The 17,320-nt window shown below is 33.7% G+C and overlaps 1 protein-coding gene, 1 non-coding gene and 2 pseudogenes across 2 annotated transcripts; 1 reads left to right on the top strand and 3 right to left on the bottom strand.

Moving 5' to 3' along the window:
- Nucleotides 1-2,483: 2,483 nt before the first annotated feature.
- Nucleotides 2,484-6,708, top strand: LOC18609606 (cytochrome P450 71B35 pseudogene; annotated as a pseudogene).
- Nucleotides 4,319-4,411, bottom strand: LOC148764303 (small nucleolar RNA snoR8a). Its single transcript, XR_016024961.1, has one exon. It is a non-coding gene; the product is annotated as a small nucleolar RNA snoR8a (small nucleolar RNA).
- A 1,931-nt stretch (nucleotides 6,709-8,639) lies between the features above and the next one.
- LOC18609607 (paramyosin) lies at nucleotides 8,640-12,557 on the bottom strand. The gene is made up of 5 exons (XM_018116211.2): nucleotides 10,808-12,557; nucleotides 10,623-10,699; nucleotides 10,333-10,444; nucleotides 10,041-10,157; nucleotides 8,640-9,090 (listed from the first exon to the last, which is right to left on the bottom strand). The coding sequence occupies exons 1-5, from the start codon at nucleotides 12,212-12,214 to the stop codon at nucleotides 8,728-8,730; spliced, it is 2,076 nt and encodes a 691-aa protein (XP_017971700.1). The 5' UTR covers nucleotides 12,215-12,557; the 3' UTR covers nucleotides 8,640-8,727.
- A 3,162-nt stretch (nucleotides 12,558-15,719) lies between these two features.
- On the bottom strand, nucleotides 15,720-17,080 carry LOC18609608 (mitogen-activated protein kinase kinase 7 pseudogene; annotated as a pseudogene).
- Nucleotides 17,081-17,320: the final 240 nt, after the last annotated feature.

The raw sequence follows: 17,320 nt of genomic DNA on the forward strand, positions 1-17,320 counted from the left end.
AAAGTTATGGAGGTTTCATAACAAGCTTCCAAGGAGGGTGAAAGAAACGTGAAATGGGAGGAAGAAGAAGAAGAAAAAGCTGCTGGAAAAATGAGAAGAAGCTGCTGGAAGATGATATTTATAGCTCAAGCTTATCCAACTCCACTTAAATTACAAAAATGCCCTTAACAAGTTGGCTTTGTCTTCCTCCAATCTTTTGTGCAATCTTTTTACTCCTTTGACACTGAGACAAAGTCCATAATAGTCTAGAAATAGTCGGGTTCATGAAAACTTAAAAATTTTGACCCGAGATGAAAAATGACCATTTTGCCCCTATCTTGGAAATCATCATTATTTTTATTTTCGTTGTCATTTTACCCTTATTTTCATCATTCATTTATGTCTTAGGCCTACTTAGGCCTGAATATTGTTTGAAAGCCTACTTTTATGGGCTCACTAAAGAAATGACGAAATTACCCATAGCCCGTGTTATCGTGTTTACACCTAGTTACGGGCCTATAGAGGTCGAGGTCTCACACATTCGATCCTTTTACTTTTCTTCCATGATCCTTACTCGTCAATGAGTATTATGAACACGTTGGTCACCAATTTTAGGTTGTCGAGCTATCTTGGAATCCTTATTTTTAAACCATAAACATGAATTAGATGCATTTCTATTTCATGAATGTGATGAAAAATGGGAAGATTCTCAAGTTTTTATTTGTTTTCAAAGAATTATGAACTAATCATGACAATAGTTAAGTTGTTGTGCTTTTTTTTATATGCTTTTATGAAACAAATTATGCATATGTGATGCGAATGAAAAATATTGGCCATCTAACAATAATTGTCGTGAGGATCTTGATTTATAATAACGATGCCATAGATGTAACCAAGATTCGTTCAGTCAACAGTTGTTGTATGGCCAATATTTCCCTATATGCAATGATGCAGATGGGTGCATGACAAATGAAAGAAAGAAAAAAAGAATATTCAAGTCAGTATTGTGAACTAACTTGCATTAGAAATAAAAACAATAACTATTGTCATGGGTATTTATCACGTCGTTGGACGTAACCTACTCCACGATTCTTATTATTTTTGGTGAAGAATTTAAAGCAGAGGGTGTAAAAGGAGTTCTTTCATGTGTGCCAAATTCAAGGTCATACTCTTTGACGCATAGGTGAAGCTCTACTTAGGGAAAGGGTACTTACGACACTTGATATGCTAAGTTTGGTTTTAAACGAGGCTAAAGGTTCCCAAATTGTTCCTCACTGTCATTCACTCAAACTAGTAAGACACCCCAATTCTCGTCCATTACAAGCTTCGAACGGACTAGGTTCAATATGAGTGGGAGTGTTCACTAGCCCATGTGGAGGTTATCACCTCAAGAGAGCATAGCTACTAAACTCCCTCTTAATACAGGACAAAGTTCGGGTATAAAGCTTATGCATGAATGCAACATGTGTCGTGTGTGTGAAGGAACATACCAACTTTTGACAGACAATCTCACATCTCTCTATCCTAAATTCCCCATAATTTAAAAAATTAATAAAATAATGATTACAAAACAATTAATGCATAAAACCATAATGCACAAAACAAATATTCAAATTTAAAGGAAACACTAAATTATTGAGGGCTTATGATAACCTATAATTAATTATGGCTCGACTCTCTTTCATCCCCAGTGGAGTCGTCAAGCTGTCGTAACGTGCCTTGTCCAGGAACCCGACCGCTAGACGTGGGGTAATTTAGGGAGCCGCCACCAATCTTTTTCTTATCTAGGTGTGATTGGCCACCTAATAAATTTATTCTGTTCGACGAAATCCTAAATTAATTTTGGGTTTTTCTAAAGAACAACAAATTGGTTTACGTATTTTATTTAGAGTTGGGTTCGGGAGTATGGTTACGCACAGGGAAAGATTAGCACCCCTATGACGCCCGTTTCACAAATGGTACCATATAATCATATATTATCCTATCCCATTAATTTTATTTTTATGTTTCCTTAAGTTGATTTATTTAATTCATCTTTTATTCTATTGACAAGTTAAAATGTTTTATTCGGTTTTACTGGTTTGATGTACACGTGATGCAATTATGAAATGCATGGCAAAAAATTTGAGTAATGCCAAACGAAAACCTTTTATTGAGCGTACTTTTTGAATCCACCCATCATACTGATGGGAGCCAGGAATATTCTCTCACCTAAGAAAGTATCCAAAAAACTTGCCTACGTAAATTACTAGGTAGATCCCATCATCGGGGTAGTCGTTGGCAAGTAAAAATGATATTTTTTGTGCATGCAAACAAACTACGAGCTGAAGCTTTTTATTAAATATATTCTCTGAGCCCTCCCATCATATTGGCGGGACTCGGAGGTATTTTTTCACCTAAAGGATTTTTTGAAGAAACTCGTTTTCGTAAACTCCGTCAGAAAGTCCCATCATCAGAGCTTATACTCGCATACAGAATATGTCTATATGCCATGACATTTAACAATGCAACCATAGTACGTGATGCACTTATAATTTTAATTTTTTTTCCTTATTTTGTTATTTCTTCATATGAGCATATATATCATAATTAAATATTTTATATTTACTTATTGTTCCATTTTTATTTCGTTATGTAGTTTGTTACGTAAGTACTTGAAATTTTCAAAATCTTCTCTCCCTTTAGCCGACTTTGTCACTAGCCCCCCCCCCCCCCCCCCTTTTGATTCGGATCCAACCAACCAAAAAAAAATCCTGTCAATCTTTCAAATTAGCAATACTGTTAATCTCACCGAAAAGTTGTTTTCTCTAACGGCCAGTATAATTTTTAGGATGGCCTTTGGTACGAGTTTTCAAAAAAGTGCTTTCCACGATAATGACAGATTAGAAGAAATGCTTCGTGAAGCCATGGTTGTTTTAGGAAGTTTCTTTGCATCTGAGTACTTTCCATATGTGGGTTGGATCGTTGATAGGCTCATCGGTCTTCACGGGAGGCTTGAGAGGGTATTCCATAAGTTGGATGGTTTATTCGAACAAGTAATTGATGCCCATCTCAACCCTGGGCGGCCAAGACATGATGAGTTCGAAGACATTGTTGGCGTGCTTTTGAGAATACAGGTGCATAAAATTGAATTTGGTGAAGGGCCTCTGACAAAAGATGGCATCAAGGCAGTCATCATGGTAAGCTGCAAACTTTGCCTTAGTTGTTGACATGCTTATTATCACTTGATCTATCCATGGCCTAGTTGCTTTCATGGTTATTGTCTCGTACTGATAAAAAAATCTATCCAATTTCTATATTATTTAATTTTATTCAATTTAATCCATATATTTAAAATTAAAATAATTTAATTTTTTAATTTTAAAAATTATGTCAATTTAGCCTTTCTTTTTAATGACATCTAATTTTATCATTAAAAGATAACGTCAACGATGACATCAAAGATGATGTTGATAATGACATGTCCCATTTTGATGACGTGACAATGCCACATGGTATATCAAAAAAATAATTTTTTTAAAAAATTTTGTCACGTCAAAAGGATTAAATTGAATAAATATATAAAGAATAGAGACTAAATTGAACAAAATTGAAATGTTGAGAGACTAAATTAAAAAAAATTAAAAAATATAAATCTTTAAATAGATTATTAATATACTTATTAATAAGTCAAATATTTAAGTGTAAAATATTTATGGTGTTAAAATATATATATTTTTACTTAATTATTTGATTCTTAAATATGTAAATTAATTTATCTTTTTTACAAAAATTAAGCTTGAATTCTGCTTCAATAAAAAATTTTGAAAAAATTTTATGCCTAAAATCAAATTTAGATGAATAACTTGCATTACGTTAAAATAAAATAATATAAAATAACTAACTATGTTGATTTAGTTATAAGTTTCACGATTTACAAATACACATTCTTTGAAAATTATTCAATTTTTGTCCAATTTACTTTTATTTAAATTTAGTCAAATTAACAAAACATGTTGATTTAGTTACAACTTTGACAATTTATAAATACACATTCTTTTGAAATTATTCAACTCTTACACAATTTACATTTTATTTAAATTTACTCAAAATTTATTATAAAACGATTTTATTTAAATTCAAATACTACAATCAAATTCTGCTAAATTTAAATTTAAATTATTAATTTAGATTTACAAAAAATTCATTAATAAAATAAAATGGTATAAATATTTACAGTTATATTTAACTTTATCAGCTATAAATACAGTCTTTAATCTAATAAATTTCAACTTAAAAAATATAACTTGAAATATTAAACAAAATAAAAATATAAAAAATAAATAAAAAATGAAAGGGTGGAGTTCAGATTCTATGGTTGTAATAAGAGGTTTATCATGTTAAAATTAAGCAAGTCAAAATGAAGAATTATTTTTATAATCATCACTAACTCCATATCTCCATTCTTTATTTTTTTTAGAAAAACTAAATCAGTATATTTTGCTAATTTGACTTTTAATTCAAGTTAAAAACTAAATTAAATAAATTTCAAAATTTTATATTATCATAAATAGAAAAAAAAGAATTTATTTAATTATTTTATATTATTTTATTTTAACGTAATACAAGTTATTAATCTAAATTTGACTTCATGTATGAAATTTTTTCAAAATTTCTTTTATAAAAGGAGAATTCAAACTTAATTTTTGTAAAAAAAATAAATTAATTTACATATTTAGAATCAAATAATCAAGAAAATATTTATATATTTTTTTTAACACCATAAATCTTTTACACTTAAATATTTGACTTATTAATAAGCATATCAATAATCTATTTAAAGATTTGTATTTTTAAATTTTTTTTAATTTAATCCTTCTACATCTCGATTTTGTTCAATTTAGTCTATGTATTATATATTTTTGTTCAATTTAGTCCCAATGATATAGTAGGAATTTTTTTTTGAAATTTTTTTGAACTATCACGTGGCAGTGACATGCTAACATGTCACTGCCATGTCATTATATATTGCCACATGATATTACCACGTCATCTCTCAGTGTCACGTGGCGTGTCAAGTCATTAAAATATGACATGTCAACGCTAACGTCAATGATGATGTCATCTTTTAAAGGTAAAATTGGATACCGTTCGGAGAAGGAACTAAATGGATGTAATTCTCAAAATTAAGAGATTAAATTATATCAATTTTGAATATATGAACTAAATTGAATAAAATTAAAAAATACAAGAATTAGATAGATCTTTTGATCGTCTTTTAATCTATCCAAAGCAATTAAAAAATTTTATTAATGAAAGGAATAATATTTCCTTAGTACAATTTTTTTTGAACAGTAGGTATTTGTATTAAAGGGTAGAAAGTTATAGGAAGAGGGTGAAGAAGCTTTAACCCAGATAAACATCCTTAACCCTTGCGTTGCTAGGTCTACCCTGTCCCGTAAAAGTACACTCAAAATTAAAATAAAAAAACACAAATCTGAGACCCAGACATCCGTGATGAGTCTTAAAAGGGACCTCACTGATGGGTATACATACGTATTAATCCCAATAATCCTTAACTCAAGTTCATCACCATTGCCCTGGTACAATTACAGGATTATAGTCCCATTGAAAAAAATTCTTCACCAATTCAATCTTAAGCAGCACTAGATTTTGCATAAGTACTCATTTGTTTGACAATGTGTTCTTTTATTAACAAAATACTTAAAAAAAGTTCTTAAATTATTTTAAAAAACTTAAATAAAATTTTATTTTTTATTATATATATATTTAATGTAACTCTTATATTTTTATTTTGAATTAAATGTGTTTTTATAAAATTTTATTTTTTATTTTTCAAGCGAGATATCAATGACAATATTTATCGAACAATTTAGTAATTGTGTTTCTTATCCGATTCACCTGTTATCATAAAAAGAGAACAATCAATTTCTCATACACTTACCTACGATTCTTGTGTGTTGTGTATCAGGATTTATTTTTAGCTGGAGCAGACACAAGTGCGGCCACTGTCAATTGGGCAATGGCGGAGCTTGCTAGGAACCCGAGAGTGGTGAAGAAAGCACAAGATGAAGTTAGAACTTTTGCTGGTAAAAATGGCATAGTTACCGAAGATGAAATTGTTCGGCTTCAATACCTCAAGATGGTGGTGAAAGAAACTCTGAGATTGCACCCTCCAGCAGCCCTGTTACTTCCGAGAGAAACCATGTCTCACTTCAGAATCAACGGTTACGATATTCTTCCCAAAACGCTGATACAAATTAATGTATGGGCAATCAGTCGAGACCCAAGGTACTGGAAGAACGCAGAAGAGTTCTTCCCCGAGAGGTTTAGTGATAGCTCCATTGATTTTAAAGGACAACATTGTGAGTTTTTGCCATTTGGTGGGGGTCGAAGAAGCTGTCCTGGGATGTATTTGGCAACAAGGACAGTGGAGCTTGCCCTAGGGAATCTCTTGCATTGTTTTGATTGGAAACTGCCCTTCGGAATGAAGGGGAAGGACATTGACATGGAAGAGGCAGCTGGTCCAAGTCTTACTATCTCTAAGAAAACCGCCCTCCACCTTGTGCCAGTTGACAGGGTGCCGCGATCTCTGGAAGATCATATGAAGTGAACGATAGATTATCCACTTTAAAAGTCTGCTCTTCATCAGATTTCAGTCATGGAATTTCTTGGATTAAATTTGAGCAAAAATACAATAAATATTAGTCGAATATGTTGGAAATAACAAGGCATGACCGAATAATTAGCTTTATTAGATTAGCCTTGAATTACATGAGCTTTCCCCCACTAACATATGTTTGTTTGAAACGCTTGAGCGGGGTTAAACCGTGAAGCAAATATTCAGGAAAACCTGAATTCAGCTCCAACATCTTAAGAATCAACTGGTTTACAAAATTTGAAACTATAAATGACCTGCAATCAGTTACCACAGAATACGTTTGTTGACGGAGAATAATTTTCATCAAAACTGAAACGGTAGAACAGTGTATTTCTAACCAAGTGTTTATTTCAAGGCATCAGCAATGGAGTTATAAGCCTGTTAAGTTACTAGTGAAATTACTCAGATTGTATAAAATAATTATTTAAAGCCCACCTGTTGTTAAACTCGAATCAATTAGTAACAAATTGAATTGAGTCCAGAATACTGTCTTGGCCGGAGCAGGCGTTGCTGCATTACCAGCCCAATGTAGAAAGCCCCAAAGTCCTCGTGTTGCCAAAGGTAAGATTTTGACTTGCTTCAATAGCTCGAGAGTAGTAATGTCTCACTTAAACGAATAGCAATCCGATCAAGACATTCAACAAAATATGAGCAGCACTAAGTGGAAGAACCCACAAGAGTTCCTTCTCAAATGGTCTAACGCAATACCCCCATTGATTTTAAACACGGAAATAACTACAGTGGATCTTGCTTTTGCAATTCTCTTGCATAACTTTGTAAGTTTAAGTTCATTGTTTTTTGTTCTAAATAACACTAGATACCGGGTGAAAACGCAGGTGACCAAGAACTAGTCTCCAAAAAAACTGCATTCCACCTTGTACAACACAGCATAGGTGCCGGGGTTGTCAGAAAATTTCTATCCATCTATAATTTCTTATAATTCGCTAAATTCACATCAACTGCCCTACTTGTTTTGTCTGAGATGATCTTGTCCCTGTTGAATATGATGTTTCTGGTATAAAGAACCCTACGCTTTGATTTTGTCTCACCTGAGGAAACAGAGCAACCCATGAATGGGTGCTGCTGCCATAGGAAACTCAAATGAACTGAACTAAGGGACATACTTTATACTTTTTACCAAGGCAACTGTTCAATTTTTTCGTAAAGGAGATTAAATCTACACTGGATGACGTAGACAGCCAGCAAACAGAATGAGTAGATATTATGAGTACCATCGTAAGGCAGAAATATTAGATAACACAATCATTAAGCAACATAAGAAGCATTCACGAGAAAGATTGACTGCACCAAAATAAAACCAATTATATGTTGAACGATGATCTACTTACAGAATCACCAATTGACACCACTGGAGGACGCATGGATAGAAACACAGAAAGAGAATTCCCTTTAAGTTTATACACACACCTGAGAAACAGTATGAGCTGCATCACCTTGACAGCATATATGATCATAAGACAAATTACAAATAAATCAGCGACTAACATATTCACTTCAGCTGCAAGAACCCCAAGAATATACGAACTCCATTGTGCCACATGCATCAACTAAAATTCTTTGCTTGATTTGAGAATTCATGAATGCTCTCCCCTTGTCATGAGACAATTCCATTCCACTTTTCTACTGGCCACATGAAACAACAGCTATCAAGACTGAGTTAATCAGTTGCTCTTACTGACCTGCTTAAATGGTTAGAAATGAACTGCAAGAATTTCTCTTCCCACTCTGACATTCCATAGATGACAAAGGCCCTGAAATTAAAGACAGAGCGAAGGATGGGGCAAAAACAAAGGAGAAAACCCGTCAACTACAATAAGAACGAAAAAGATTTGAAAAGGAAACCAAGAGACTGACAAAATGGATGAGTTTGATCATAAAGATTGGTCACCATGGAAGCATTAACAAGAAAGATTCAACTCAACAGAAAATAATTGCCATATCAAAATTACTGCAAATGAAGGGGCTTTGAAGAATGAAGTTGCTGTGAACTGACTTTTCTTGGATCTTATATATTGAACTTGAAAGTTTGCAATAAATACACAGAACAAGAGTAAAAAAATTTATAATCAGAGAAGTGGTTCAGAGAGCGGTTCAGAAAGCTCCATTTCATTTGAACTCTGTTGTTGCATCTCAGGTTTACGAAACCCTACAAAATCCAGCCCAAGCCACTGCCACGGCCAACAAACATATCTGGACCCATTTCGTCCCCTTGAGTCTTCCCGTGTTTCAAACTCTTCCAGCTGACGGCTAAGCTCCTCTACTCTATCCCTCAGCCTAGATGCCCTCATATCAGCCAGCCTCAATGATTTCTCAGCTGCATCTCTTGCTCCCATGGCAGCAGCAGCAGTCTCTTCTTTGAATTTTAGCTTCTTCTCTGATTCCAACATGGCTTGCTTTGCTTCTTCAAGCTCCTGCTTAACTGCTGACAGCTGCGAATATATATTAAACCATAATTATTAGGCGTAAGATCAGAAAAAGAACTCAGAAAAATACCATGAGCACAAGCCTTAATTATATCAAAACAGCATAATGTCAAATAATCAATATAACTTCATACTTCCATATATGTGCACGATATATTGAACAGCAGTCCTGAACTGGTAAAAAACTACTATTTAAGTATAGCCACCCCATAACTAGCACTTGCACTAATTCTCAAAATTTTGCTCGTATTTTTAGATGTAATTTAAAAAAAAAAAGGACATGGCTAATTTATGTAACTACTCCCCAATATTATTCACAACATCCTAAATCTCTTCACCAATTCTATCCTGAATTTCAAAGGACATGCTTGAGATCCATGTTTCATGATAGCCTTTTGTTCTACAATAAAATAAACTATTTTCTTGAGTGCAGCAAGTCATCAGGTCAGTTGAGTCAATAATACTTCTCAAGAAAAAGCATCCACCAAAAATCCTCTCTTTCTAGAATTCCCTGTCAGTTTCACCTGCTTTTGCTCTATGGAAAATGTCATACTACTTTAAGTTATCCAAACATATTTTGACTGACTGTATGTCTAGTAAACAACTGGCTCAACAACCCCCCATCCCCGGCAATATAAATAACAACCAACATAAGCAAAAATTTGTTTTTAATCTAATTTACAATCCAAACATGCACAACTTCACTACATTAGACTGTATAGTTCTAAAACTATTGCAACACATTCTTTCTTTTCTGCATTTAATGTTAATTGCTTTTGTTCTTGTCTATCTGCAAAGCAGTAAGATTCAAACAACTCCCAGATTCTACCACTAAATTGTAAATATCACTCTGGCAAAACTTCAAAATGATTGTTACTCAAAATTGCCACCAGAAACACCTTCGATAATATATAACATATCCTTTAACGAATGCTGTGGCAGCTTAGCAAACATACCTGCGTTAAGAACTCTTGTTCAACAGCTCTTCCTGCAGCAGCCTCCTGCTCCGCTGCAGATTTCCATCTAGAAATTTCTTCCTCGGCAGCAGCAATGTCCATCATAAGTCCTTCAACCTTTATAAGAATAGGTCAAGTCAGCACCAAATGTAAACAACGAAGCATAAATAGAGCTTAGTCACTTCTTCTAACCTTTATGATCAAACCTACGAATTAAAAACTGCACACTGAAAAAAAAGAAGGGAACTAACATTAAGTCAGTTGACTGTCAACAAAAGAAATGTTAACTTACACTTTCATTCGCTACTCTCTCCTTCTCTTCAAGCTCCTCTATACGACGCATCCTCTGGTTGATCTCCTTGGCTTGAGCCTCCACATGTTCTTTAAGTACACTCGATTCTGCCCTTAATACATAAAAAGATATGCAGAAAAGAATGGCATATGGTCAGTTCATGCAGAATCACTCTGAATATAAACTTAACCTATCCCACTCCATATTTCCTTGAATCAGACTTTGATATAAAGGCAGCATGTTAAACATCATGGTTTTGTGCAATTTTATGAGCTTGAAAGAACAAGTACCTTAGTTCCTCCACGGAATGCTGCAATTCAATGATCTCAAGCTGTGACGTTTTGACAATATTCTCCAAAGCACCAGCCTGTACAAGTTACATTAATTAAAATCTCAACAAGGAAATTTAGGCCTTGGAACACTATGCAAACTTAAAGAGCACTTGGGACAAATCAATGACAACAGGAAAACTAACCAAAGTGTATATTTCATCCTGCTCTGTGTCCTGAGCTTCAGCTTTATGTCCATCCCCAATAAGTTTACTAAATTTGAAGTCAATTCCAGCCTCTCTCAAACCATTCTCTGCAGTTTGAAACAACTCATTCGTTTTGGATTTATTTTCGGATGTCATCCTCTTGGACAATGCACTCCTAAGCAAAGAGCCAATATGTTCTTTCTCCTTAATCAATCGACCAACTGTTTCATTTAAACTCTTCACTTCATGATTCTTCTCCTCCACTAAATCCTTTGTTTTCCCAACAAGAATTCTCGTTAACTCATAGATAGATTCCATCCCTGCCAAACATGCACGTATATTTTCCTCCAAATCCGTCTCTTGTGGAAGAAAAAAGGATTCTGACACGTCTGACTGATCCATATTATCAGCATCAACAATCTTAATAGCATCATAAATACTTTCATGAATTTTCGACACGAAATTCAACTGATCAACCAGTAACGGCCTCTGTAACTCCATCTTCGACTCCAAACTTTTTAATTTATCATCATATTCACTAGCCAAGTTCCTCAACTCCATTGACTCATTCTCCGCCCAGTTAATCTTCTCCGACATCTCCTTTTCGATCTCCACGAACTTCCCATCCTTTTCAGCTATATTCTTCTCCAAATTTTCAATTAAATTACTTTTTTTTGCAACCTCTTCTCGTAATCCACTTATTGTAGCTTCAAGCTGAGAAACTTCAATGGCAATCTCGTAATTCCGTTGTTCCATCTGCTCTCTCGCTTCATTCCTAGATTTCGCTGTGGTTTCCATCTGTTTAACAAGCTCCTCAACGATCTCATTTGTTCTTTTGATTACTCCATAAGCAACGGAGGGCAATCCAGTGTACTTTTGTGATCGCGGCAATCCTCCGGCAGCGAAATTCTTAAAATTACTGACTTTTCCAGATATTTTTTCGATACCAGAAACAAGCATATGAGCAGAAGTCTCGATCTCCGATCGCAATCCATCTTTTCCCTTGGTCGCTTCCTCTAATTGCTTCGCCAAATCTTCTCTCTGTTTCGTAACATCGTCTTTGATCTTATTAGCTTCCGCTAATTGCGCCAATACGTTCTCGTTCGATCTCAAAGCTTCTTCTTTCTCGCGGAGAGCTTCGTCTCGTTGTCTCGCGCACTCATCTCGCTTTCTAATCGCCTCGTGTGCCAGAGCTTTTAATCGATTAAACGAGACTTGTAGTTCGGATTTCGAATTCTCCGTCGCTTCTCGTGCTTGTTTCTCGCGCTCGAGCTCCGCGAGAATTTCACGGAATTTCTCGACCGACACGTCATCTCGAGACGGCTCTTTTATGACAATCGGTATCGGTTCATCGGATTCCACGTCGCTGAGCACCGCATCGGCTTCCTCGTCGGCCGCAGTCGACATTTTAAAACGACGTTCGATTTTGCTATAATAGATCAGTAAAAGAATCTCGCATTTTTTTTAAACGATGGGAACCCTAGAATTGTAAAAAGAGAAGGAAGATAACGGGGAGTAACCGACTAAAGTTAGGGGAAAGGAGGAAAAAGAAGGAAATTAAAGTGGAAAAAGTGAAGATTAATTCAGATTAAGGTATAATTAGAATTTGCTTAGGATAAGAGGTATAAAGAGTTTTGGGACATTCAGCGAAGGCTACTGGCGCGTCGTTACATAAAGCAGACGAAGATGCAGACGCTGAAAAACAACAATACGATTAGCCACTTACCAACCAGTCTTCCTCAAGTCTCTTCGGTTTTGGGTTATTTTCCCTTTTTCTTGAAAATTATTTTTACTTCACGAAGAAAACAATATTAAAATTTTAAAATTTAAAGGATAATGTAACACATGGTTTGGTAAATTCGTGAGGCGGTGGGCCTTCAACAAATGGGCCTTGAGAAGTTGCCACGTAGGGTAGCGGCCTTCTGGTATTCGTATTTAACGGAGGGAGATTGATTAGGGAAAAATAATAAAATACTAATTGGGCTTTTGGAGTTTCTTTAATTTGAGGGAAAAATAATGATTTGAAATAAAATATTATTCCTTTAAATTTAAAAATAAATATCAAAGTGCATTATAAATTTTTAAATTATATTTCATAGAAAATAAAAATTTTATTATTCTTATTTCTCAAATAATTTTAAATTTCTTTTATTCGAACTAGATTTATATGTGCATGAATGATGATTTCCTTTACAATAAGTTTTTTGAATTTAGAATAAAAATAATAATATAAAAATGATTATATAGGTGTCCACTAGCTAGGTCAGGTCGGGTTGATGCGGACCTATTAAGCCTCTTTTTTAGAGTCAAGCTCAAGCTCGGCTTGGCCCGTTTGTTTAATTATTATATTTATTAAAATAATATAATATAATAATGTTTTAATATTTTTAAATATATATTATAATTACATATTTAAAATATAATATTTTTTAATAAAATAAATTAATCACGTCGAGTTAATTCGAGCTTAAGAAACTATGTCCGGGCTTGGCGCTTACGAAGACGAGCCCTCGAGCTTAAGCAAGTAGCTAATTTCATGGACAATCCTAGAATGCAGTAAAACCATAGACGTACAAAAATAATTAAAGAAATTGAATAATTTATCATGGAGGTTGAAATACATAACTATCAAATATTAATAAATAAAAAAGACCAAATTCTATATATAGACCAATTCAAAGAGGTCTAAAAACAAAGAAGTTAAACTTTTTGAGAACAAAAATGAGGATTAGAGAATTATAGAAACTAAATATAAGTGAAGGAAACGACATGAAGAAAAATGATTAACATAACCAAAGAAACCAAGTCCTTAACAAAAACGTATCAAGAGAGTCAGAAAATTTGCAATTGACAACATTTCAAAACAACCTCTATTTAAGGGGGAAACGAGTAAAGTTAGAAGTAATCATATAAAGTAAATTTTGAATTGGCTTAAACCCCAACACAATCAATTTATTATACTTGTTTATACAATTAATTTCTCATTTTTTATTATATTTAAACGAACTCTTAGTTTTTATTTTAAATTAAATAAATTTTTAATCTTAATAAAAATTAATCATTATTAAACTCAATGTCAATGATGTTTTTTGTTTACGTGACATATAGCGTGACTTGATAACGAAATCTCATAGTAGAGCCAAAGCCAAAATCATCGAAATCACCAAAAGAAATCATTTTTCAGCTCCTCTCCTTTTTCTTTTTTTTTTTTAATAGCCTTAGTTGATCCTTTCCCTTTTTTAAAAAATAGGAGTAGTTTTTCAAAAATTTCTTCCTTTTTCTCCATATCTAAAAAGAGGGTTAAGGATTTTTTAGATTTTCATTTTCTATATTAAAAGATAAAGGAGGAGAATTTTAAAAAATTACCTCAATTAAAGAAAAGATGAGAAGAGGAATTGAGTTTTTTTTTTTTTTTTATGATTTCAGCACTTATCTGGATTCTAGGTCTACCACGTGACTTTGTTGGCTAGTTAAGTCATAAACCATGTGGCTTAGAAAGAACATCCGGCATCAAATTTAGCAATGGTACATTTTTGTTAAGTAAAAAAATTTATTTAATTCAAAATAAAAATTTAAAAACTCATTTGAATGTAATAAAAGATAAAGAGCATAATTGATTAAACATGTATAGTACAAGAGCTTTTATAGGATTCATACTTTTTGAGTTTAGAATGTGAGTTGTTATCAACAAACAAATTAGTAATAAGTATAAAAAAAAATCAAATTCAAAGTCATTATAAAAAGAAAAACAAATTAATAGTAATAGTGCCATTGAATGCTATGTTAAACAATCTGAAGAGAAAGTAATGGGATTGATGCAAATTTTAGTATTATAAAGTTTTTTTTTTTTTTTTTTGCTTGAGATATGCTAGCAAATGTATATTTGAGCGCAATATCTTTTTTGTATTCTAATTATGACTAAAATACTAAATAAACTCGTGAATTTTCTCAACTTTTCTAAATAAGTCATATTATTTTTTGTATCTAGTTAAATTCCCATCTTATAATTTGTACTTAGATAAATTTTTTTGTTAGTTAAATAAGTCAATTTTGCCACTCAAAAAAGTCATATCATATATCATGAATTTATCGATCGTTAGAATCAAACGTATCATGTAACTTTTTTTCATTCATATAAGGGCCAATTTGGATAAAACCATATAATAGAATTTATTTGGATATAATGAAAAGATAATAATTGTTTTAAAAAATTGAAATAATTCATAGACTTATTTAGTATTTTAACTTTGAATTTATAACACTAAATAATCATTTATATATTCATTTAGGTTAACAATAAGAAATTCTTACTTAATCTAGTTTGATTTTGCATTAAAGGGGTAAAATATGCAAATGGAAATAATCAATGTAGTAAATTTAGTTTCTCAATACAGAAATTAAAATTTTACTTTAATTAGTAGGTTACATAATATTTATTATTTAGAATGGACACATGACATAAAGATAGACTATCCACGTAATATTATTTATCTTTTTACTAAATATTTTTTTTCTTTTATATATTCATGTTAGATTAACTTATGAGAATATTCTGCTATGTGTTGAATCTTTTAATCAACAAGTGAGAGACGCCAGATATGAAGCGCACTTTGTTCATGGTAGGAGAGAATAAAGGATTAAAGTGCATAAATTTCATAAAATCACGGAGTAAATAATGGAGTGGTATCATTTATTTTTAAGAAGCTTAAAATTTTCATATGCGGCTGACCTTGACAAATCCTGTTAACCCACGAGTATCAGGCCAGTTCATGGGTCAATTTTCCCATTAAGAGGAAAATTCTTGCATAACTTCTACGGACATTGACTGATTGACTATTTTCCCCATTCCCTAGGCATGTCTTCAGCCAAATCTCTTTCTCCATCGTGATAGCCTCGTGACAACTATATTTTAGGTTTTGGATTGTTCCTTGCTTTCTTCGCATGCCGCTTTTGCTGTTCTTTGTTTTGTCAAGACGTGGAACAAATTAAATAGAAGGAAAGAAGAACCGGATAGAACTGCCCCTATTATGCTAAGTTTTGTTCATGAAGTTTGTCGAGTTCTTCCCCGGCCTTTAATCCTAGCCCAAAACTAAAAAGCCTAAATGGGAGTAGTCAGCTACCATGTAAAGTTCACAATTGAGTTACAATCTATCTCAACGAATTTAAAGACGATCACCATCAGGCTATGGCATTAACTTCTGCATTTTATGTATTTCAGCTAGAGCTTTTCATCTACCTGTATTCTTACCAAACCGATGGGATGACATGAATGTTTTCCCTGGTTTTTTAAGTAAGAGGATGAACATATATAAATGTCTAATCCTCGAGTCTCCCTTTCCCGCAAATGAATGGATGTGACAAAAGTTGCAAAGCTGTCCATCTCTTGCTGGGTTCCTTGTGCAAGCAACAACTGATAAAGCCCCTCAACTCCTCTGATGCCTCCTTTGGCATGCTTGGGGCTTCTCCATAACGTGTTATCAACACTAGCTGCATCCAATTGGGCTTTGCTCCTGGTGGGAGAAATGGGAAATGACCCACATAAAGCTCCAATAAAGTCACACCCAGGCTCCAAATATCTGCTGCAGACACAAACCTGGGATCATACATATTCGAGTCCAATCTTTCCGGGCTCATATAAGCGTAGGTACCCACATAGATATCCCAATAGTCAGGTGGGTCACTCTCTGGCATTATCTTGCTGACACCAAAATCACCAATTTTCACATTCATGTTTTTATCAACCAACAGATTTGAAGGCTTAATATCCAGATGGAAAATATTGAACGCATGAAGGTAATTGAGGCCACTAAGAACTTGATAGCCAATGTGGGCAACCGAGGATTCGGAGAAAGGGCCATTAGCTTTAAGAAGCGTATCAAGCGTTCCTGCATCCATATACTCCATGACAATTGCCTTTTCCTCTGCCAGTGATTCATAGGCTCCAAGGCATTTGATGATGTAAGGAGAGTCGGTAGAAATCAAGATTTTCATTTCATGGGACTGTTGATAAGGCTGCTGGCTAGCGTCAGGGTCGGCGCGGATGACTTTCAGAGCATAGATTGCTGAAGTCTGCCTATGGCGCACCTTGTAAACGGTGCCATAGTTACCATGGCCCAAAACGCAGAGCTTTTCTAAGTCAAGAAGCTTAGATACTTCTTGACTTGCGGTCGTCGTGGACTTGGGTAGATAAATGAAGGGAATGAAATTCGAAATCTTGACTTCTGGAACAGGAAGCTCGAGACTGAGTTGAAGTCTATGCTTAACTAGAGACATATATACGTGTCAATATCTGACCTTCAGATTGGAAGGAGAACTCATCAAACGAGTACTTGATTTTGTAAATTAATTAGATAAAAAAAAGAGAAATTAAATCAATTAAAGTGCAAAAGTTTGGAAGGGTTAGGCAGACAAGGACTTTGGAACTTGTTGTCGTGAAGTTTTGTTCCTTCAATTTGGGTGACGATTATATAGTGTTAGAGAGGAAAGAATGGAAAATACCACTAGTAGATGCTA

Source organism: Theobroma cacao, chromosome 2, assembly GCF_053813885.1.
Source record: "Theobroma cacao isolate CCN51 chromosome 2, ASM5381388v1, whole genome shotgun sequence".
Taxonomy (NCBI): domain Eukaryota; kingdom Viridiplantae; phylum Streptophyta; class Magnoliopsida; order Malvales; family Malvaceae; genus Theobroma; species Theobroma cacao.